Source organism: Athene cunicularia, unplaced genomic scaffold, assembly GCF_003259725.1.
Source record: "Athene cunicularia isolate RWA unplaced genomic scaffold, athCun1 SCF_116, whole genome shotgun sequence".
Taxonomy (NCBI): Eukaryota; Metazoa; Chordata; class Aves; order Strigiformes; family Strigidae; genus Athene; species Athene cunicularia.
In genome coordinates this window covers 9,988-17,448 of record NW_020799174.1, presented here as the reverse complement: position 1 = coordinate 17,448, position 7,461 = coordinate 9,988, and the positions used below count along the sequence as shown (strand labels likewise).

General features: G+C 61.6%; 1 protein-coding gene across 1 annotated transcript; it reads right to left on the bottom strand.

The window, feature by feature from the left end:
- Positions 1–50: 50 nt before the first annotated feature.
- LOC113490522 (NADH dehydrogenase [ubiquinone] 1 alpha subcomplex subunit 4-like 2) lies at positions 51–4,913 on the bottom strand. Its single transcript, XM_026867051.1, has 3 exons — positions 4,805–4,913; positions 851–939; positions 51–205 (listed from the first exon to the last, which is right to left on the bottom strand). The coding sequence occupies exons 1-3, from the start codon at positions 4,859–4,861 to the stop codon at positions 136–138; spliced, it is 216 nt and encodes a 71-aa protein (XP_026722852.1). The 5' UTR covers positions 4,862–4,913; the 3' UTR covers positions 51–135.
- Positions 4,914–7,461: the final 2,548 nt, after the last annotated feature.

Here is a 7,461-nt window from a genome sequence, read left to right as displayed (position 1 = left end):
CCCCCCCCCCCTCACACACACACACATGCACAGCACACCCCTGCGCTTCCACCATCAAAGACAAGGTGCCTGGATCTGCTAATTGCTGAGCTAAGTACCCTGGGCAGCTGGCGTCAAATTAAATCAATGAGCGTTTTACCGGGAGCAAACAAATATTAGATAGGCATTAGACAGCGTGGGGCTGCAGGGACCGTGGGCCACTGAGCTACAAGGGAAAAAGAAAAAACAGCCTCATGCGCCACAGTGTTCCTGTCTGTCCTGTGCCAATCCATCCGCCCTCTGCTCCTCATCAATCCAGCCTCACACCTTCTCTCCCTCTCCCTTCTCTCCCTCTCCATTCATCCTTGCACACTGTTTTTATGTCTGTCCATCCCTCCCACTCTTCCTCTCTCCCCATTCCTTCTTCAACCTTCCATCCCACTGGTTTCCCATTCCTCTGTCAATCTCCCTCCCCACAGTCTTTCCCTCTCTCGTCAGTCACATACTGCTTTTATCTGCCTCGTCATCCACCCTCCATCCCGCTCCCTCTGCCGTCCCCGTAACCTCGCTGCGGTTCTCTCCCACCCGCCGCCGGGTTCACAGCAGCTGGTGCAGGGCCCAGAGCAGCAGGTTGAGGGGGCCCTCGTCCCCCCCACCCCCAAGCACGGAGAAGGCGGATGGGGCCCCCGCTTCCCTCACCCCCTCTGGGCACCGCAGCACCCGGGTTTGCCCCCCCTTGCCATGAAGGTGTCAGAGTGTGTTCAGGCGCCTTGTGCACCCCAGCGCCCACCCCCACCCCGGGGGCTTCCACCCCTCAGCCCCCGGGCGCGGGGCAAGTGCCGGGGAGGGCCCGGGGCCACCCCGCCCGTACCTGACGTCCGGGCTGTACAGGGCCAGCCTCAGCAAGTACAGGACAGCGCTGCCCAGGCCCACACTGATGAAGCCAATGAGGGGAATGAGCTGCAGAGAGAGAGAGAGAGAGAGAGAAATGAAAAATACCCCAATAAAATGAATATTTATCAGGCCGACTGGAGAGTGAAAGGGAGAGCTGACACACCGGGAGATTTACAGGGGAAATATGGCAGAGCAATCCTGTAGCTGGGCTGCAGTACACAGTGTAGCTGTCAGCTTGAGTGACTGAATTAAAAGAGGGAGAGAAAAATCGGCTCGTGTTGGAGAGGAATTGGATTTGGAATGAGAAATCACTTCCCTTCCACCTGCTGATGCCCGGTGCTGGCGCTGCCTGGTGTGGCCACGGGTGAGGGCCCAGGGGCCCTGTTCTTGGCTTGTGTGGTGCCCCCAGTCAGCTGCTGAGCCCCAGCTAAGGTTTCCTCCTCGAGAGACTCGAGCCTGGGCAGGGTTTGGGAGCCCCACTGCCCTGCTCGGGCAGTCGCTCTGTCCCCCTGCTGCACCCCCCCCAGGCCCTTCACCCCTTCCACACCATCTCCTGGTGGAGCATGAGATGAGGAGGGTTCAGTTCATCTTCCCCTGCGCCTGCAGCAGAGACGGACTGGGGCCAGGCATCATGTGGGTGGCCGAGCAGCTGGGTCCCGAGCAGGTCCTGGGGACACGGTGACAGCACAGCGTAGGGGAAGGTGCTAAGCCCCCCCCCCCACCCCCCCCTCCTTCAGGAGCTGCCTCAGCCCTGCAGTGGGCGGGAGGTCCCTTTGCCCCGCTCTGTGCACACAGGGGCTTTCATCGCACCTTTGCAGGGCAACCAGCTCCATCTTCTCGTCTCCGCTCCCCCCCTCCACTCGCGCTGCCAATCCCCCAGTGCCCAGGGGGACGCGGCCTCAATTGGAGCCGAGACGAGGCTGCTTTGACCTCCCCCAAATTGCTGCGGCCCCTGCGCCAGGGAAGACTGTCAGAGCGTAATGAACCTCCCTCCAACCTGCGCCCCTGGGAAGGCAAACATGGCCGGCGCCGCGCAGTGCCCATTAGCGCGAGCAGGGAGCGGGGGCCGGTGGAGCTGCGAGTGCCATGCGCGCCGCGCAGTTTGCGTTGCCAGCACCTGAGCGCCTCGGTTATATTTGTAGTTCTGCTTGGCAGCTTGAGCTCTTAGCAAGTGTCTCCGAACCCCCACCCGACCACCCACTGCATGGTGACTCAGTTTCCCCACTTGGATGAGACCGGGGGAGACATGACTCTAAAACATGAAGGAAAGGGCCTGTCCAAACCTCTCTGCTCTCTGCCAAGCACCTCCATAACCTGCACAGGGAGGTGGTCGACACACAGACAGCCAGATGTGTCCCCCTCCCAAGTGCTCCCTGCCCAGCCATCAGTGCCCATCTGGAGCCCCCCCCATACTCTCCCAGTGCCCCCAGCACAGCCCAGCAGCGCCCGTGCCCAAGCCAAGCAGCGCTCTGCGTCCGCGCCGGGTGATCAAATGCCCGGCAGATGCCAGCGCCAAGTCGGGAGGTTGGAGGCATCAGCAGATAATGATCTTTTGCGCCGTGTGCGGCTGGGTGCCAAGAGGATCTGGCAGTAGCCGCTACCCAACTGCGCCGGCTAATCAAGACGAACTCCACAGTGCCGGGAATTGCGGTGTCTGTTGGAGGAGATTCGGGGCGACGGGTTCATCTCACCATCTGCTGCTGACACCTTCTGGGTAATTAATGCCTGGGAAGAATTAAGGGTAAGGGGGAGCTGGGGGACTGCTCATGCAGCAGGCGAGGGTCTCCAGAGCTGCAGGTGCAGGCAGCAGGGCCCGATCCCTCCTGAGACACGCACAGAAATAAACAAGATGTGCTGAGAGGTTGACCTTAAGCATATGGAGAATTAAAATGCTGCTCGTGTGCATGCAGCATTTGCCCTTTAACCCTGATTGTGGGGACCTGTTGGAGCGAGGCAGATGCCATCCTGCTCCCCAGGACTCCTGTCTCTGCTAGCAGTGGGGCCGAGCCCCCTGGCCAGGCACAGCCGGTCCCTGCCGCAGGCTGGCTGCGGCCCCAGCCACCACCCAGCACTTCCAAGTGACCCAGCAGCGAGCCAGCGCCAGCTCTGCTGGAGTGGGGATCCGGTCCCATCCCTACCGTTGCGGCTACAGAAATAGGAAGGAGAAAACACACATATGCAGGTGCTGGGTGAGGCAGGAGCCCCGTGCCTGGACCAGGTAGGATGAGTGCCTCAAGCCAGTTTCCCCTGCAGCGGCAGGACCATGTGCCGAGGCAAGAGGATGGTGGGACACAGCGCCAGGCTCTGCCCGGTGCCCAAAAGGCGCCTGTTGAGCTGTGCAGCCCTTGGACTGCTGAGCCAGGCAGGTTCATGTCCTCCTGCGCTTCACCACCCCAGTGCTCCACCGGCATGCCTGGGACATTAATCACTGCCAGGCGGGCAGGCAGCCGGGCATGCTGTGGTGGGAGAGTCTATTGCCAGGTGGAAGTGCTGATGTACCTGTCCAGCATGAGCTGCATCTGATCATGTGTAATGGATGACATGTCAAAAATTGCCCCAGCAACCTCTGCCACCAGTAATCCCACTTAACGGCACTGGGCCAGGACCAACCTGCCTTTACATGTACTGTTTGGAGGCCTCTCTGTGCCCCCCAGGTCACACAGAGTCATGAACAGAAAAGACCCAAATCCCCCCATTCTCCACACAGAACCACACATCAGTGAAGATAGCGCAGGAGCCCTGGCCTGTGCTGTCCATCATCCGCTCTCTCCAAGGATGGGAAAAGCACCCAGGCACGCTGGCTGCCTGTGCCCGCGGTGCTGGCAGCGCGCAGGCACTTGCCTTCCCCTGGAAGTGCCTCCTGCTCCAGCCCTGGACTCCCCTCCCCTGCCCCAGCCTGCCGGCGAGCCAGGCGTCGGACACGCAGCCATGGCTCATCATCCTTTCCAGCCTGGCTGCTCTACCCACCCCAAACCCAACTGCCAACAGCTTACGTGACTTTCAGCCCGGCTCTTGCAGCTCGTAAACCCTCCCCAGGCCACCAGCTCCTGCCAGGTCTCCAGGAAGGGCACTAGACAGCAGGGATAAGGACAGGGACGGGGATGGGAGTGGGGCTGGGGACCTTCTGACAAGGGCCAGGTCTCTGCTGCAGGAGGGGATCCAGCCCAGCAGCAAGAGGCCCATCCTGGCAAGGCGGGGGCACTGGCCCGGCTGCCGCTGTCTCAGGGGTCTGTAGTTGATGAGGGTTTAAGCATCTTTGTACACAAAACCATCAGCTTGAAATTTTGATGGCAGGGGACAGGGACAGATCAGGGCTGGAAGGATGGGACTTGGCATTTCAAACCCGGGGCTGCCAGGGCTAGTGGGGAGAGGGCTTGATTTCCACTCTCCCACCCTCCAAGATGCCCCCGGAGCAGGCTGTAGCATGGGCAGAGGACACGGAGCAGCACCCTGCACTCTGCGCCAGCTGCCACAGGCGTGTCTATCAGGGTAAGTAAGGGTCGATGTGCTCAAAGTCCAGCCCGGCTCAGCGAAGGAGCCCTGGCCCCTCGGCAGCACTGGATGGAGGGAGTGGGTCAGCAGGGTGGTCCCACCTCTCCTTGGTGAAGGAGGGCTGGGGACCGCCAGGATCCCCCGGCTTACCTGGGGGATGCTGTGAGAGCCAGGAAGAAGCTGGAGAGAAGGAACAGGCTGGGAAGGCACGGGGAGGGCACAGCAGCTGGACCAGGAGGCTGGGAAGGGGTTTGAGGAGTGGAAGAGGGAGCTGGCAAAGAGTGCAAAGGGCAGAGGAGGGCAGGAGGAATGGGGAGGGTGGGAAGGAGGGACGGAGGCTGCGGTATGTCCCTGGGAAGTGGAGAGGGGTAGAGGGACGAAGAAGGATGGAGAGGAACCAGGGGGGTGGCCCTGGAGAGAGAGGGTGTAGGGGACTCACTCCGGGGTGCCGCTTGACGTGCCGGGAGAACATGGCTCCGAGCAGGGGGCCCTTCATGGCGAGGATGTGGGGAAGGTCCGGCTGCGATGGCAGGTCCCCGAGTGCCGTCTGAGGACGAAGGCTGGGCGGGAGACACAAGGGAGGCGTCTGCAGCAGGGCTGGGAGGGACGGGGCGGGACAGGACGGGGATCCCGGCCCAGGGACACTGCAAGCTGGGAGAGGGAGGCTGCGGACCAGGTCCTGAGCCTCTGCCCCTCCCAGCCTCTCCCCTAGCGAGTCCTGATCACTGGGGTAATGACGAGCTTTGGGTGCCTGAGCTCCCCACATGTTGCTGCACCCCAGAGGGCATTCGTGCCTCGGTGTCTCTCTCCATACAAGGGGCCAGTCCCTTCCTGCCACATGCGGATCCTTCACAGGGTGCTCCGTACCTTCCTGCCAGGGCGAACGATGAGTCCTGTGATTTGTTATGACAACTTCACTGATGTTTGCTGCCTCCCCTCAGCGCCCCCCTCCACCCTCCCATTTATGATAAAACACCCAATTTACATTTAGCAATGCAAATCTCCCTGGCAGTAACAGATGCTGCTGTGCATATGGAAACCAGCTATTTGTATCCACTGGCTCTTAACAAAAGACTGGGGAGATGGACGGAGTGGGCAGCCGACAGCAGCAGGCTGGAACTGAGCAGGAACTGGGCCGCCCGTGCCCTCGCCAAGGGGGGGGCTGTTCATGCTCTGGCAGTGGCAGAAGCCAGTGCAGCTCGTGTCTGGGGGCAGCTGGGGGCAGAGCACGGTGCTGATGCGCGGCAGTGTCACCTGCCTGACCGGCACAGTCCAGTCCCCTTCCACCGAGGGCTGGCGGCCAAAAGCCGGTGCCCCCCACCCCCAGAGCCCACTGCTGCCCCCCCAGCCCAGCAGTCCAGCCGCCCTCCCCACCCCAGCACCCTCTGCCCAGCCCAGCACAGCCCCGTCAGTGCCCCTCCTCCCGAACCTCATTTCTTTCAGCGAAGTATGAAAGGACAAAGGGGAGAAACTTCTCTGGAGTGTGTGGAAATAAATAAACAAGACCTGAATTTCAGCCAGCAGCGCCGTGTTGAGGCCTTTGTTGATATAATTAGAGTTTTGAAATGGGATTGATTAAGTGCCACTCCCCAAGACAGAGTGCATCCTGCCCTCAGCACAGGCACACGCGTGTCCTTCGCCGTGTTCTCTGCCAGCGGCTGCTGCGGCATGGGGACAGCAGCGTGGGGCTGCGGGAGTGGGCTCACGGCAGAGGTGTGCGGGAGGAGGCCATGGGTAAGAGGTGGGACTCGTGCAGTGCCACATCCCCTTCGGAGCACCGGCGCACTGAGCAGGGATCCTGCAGGTGCGTCCAGCAGCATCGAGAGCCCAGGGTGTCCCAGTGCCACCACAGCCAGCTCTGCTTCAGAGCACCCTGCCCTGCTCCCGGCTCCCTGCGAACGAGCCCTGGCCTTCCCCTGGAGATGCAGCAGGATTGCCTGACCACAAAGCCCAGCTGCCTCCGTGCTCATTAATGACTGTAATTAAGAGATAGTTTAATTCTGTGCGGTGCTTGCCTCTTCTGTGGTGACTACAGCGTGTGCCCCGCTGCTCCCAAGCCCTCCTGGGTGGTCTGCAGCTGCTGCGAGGGGCTCAGCCTGCAGCGTGCTGGGGGGCTCCAGCGCTGCCCATCCCCTGCCCCGAGGGGGACACAACCAACACCAGCGAAGAGACACTGCTGCAGCTTCTTCTCCTTCATGGCTGCCCCTGTCTGCACAGAGCTGGGGGGTTGGTGCTCCTGGGAGGAACAAGACACCCACAGGTACTTCCTGGAGAGAAAAGAATTGGAGCAGCGGCCCTCGGGAAGCGCACACGTGTGTGGACGCTCACCTGCAAATGCAGCACTACAGGGAGGTGCGCACACATACGCGTGCACAGACGCAGGCCTGCCCGCACGGCTACACACACCTGCACAGACGTGTGCACAGACACCCTGTGCGCACACCTGTACACACACCCCCCACACCCTCCCCAGCAGATGCCCATGGACACACACACCTTTACAAGCAGACACAAGCTTGCACACGTGCATGCACACAAACACGTGTGTCTAGGTGCACACTCAGGCACGTGCCCACACGTGTGGGCAGCTCCCCGCACACAAGGGCTGTGGGGAGCTGCCCCCGTAGGGTGGGGAGCTGCAAAGACAAATGGGGTGGGGGGCTGGAGAGAGCCGCTGGGCCTTGGTGTCTCCATGCGCAGCTGCTGTGGCGGGTTATTTTACAACCACTCCAAAAATATTATTCAAGATGAAGGAGAATCACGGCTGCTGCGAGCGAGCGCAGGGCCGTCGCGGGGAATTTATCATTCCGAATTGGGTGCCCCCCCCCTGCAACGCCGCGGTGATGAAGTGCTTCATTAATGGGAGATGCTGCGGCTCGGGGCTGAACGTGCCTGCACCTGAGCACACTGTTTCCTCTGGCTCCCAGCCCTAGCACTCAGACCCTGTCCTCACGCAGCCCCCCCAGCCCCCCAACCACCCTCCCTGCTCCGCACAGCCACCGGTGCTGGGGCTGCTGCCCCACAGTTCACAGCGCCCCCCCCAGCCTCCCTGGCCCCACAGCTGGCACCCACTGGTTGCACACCCCCCCCCCCCCC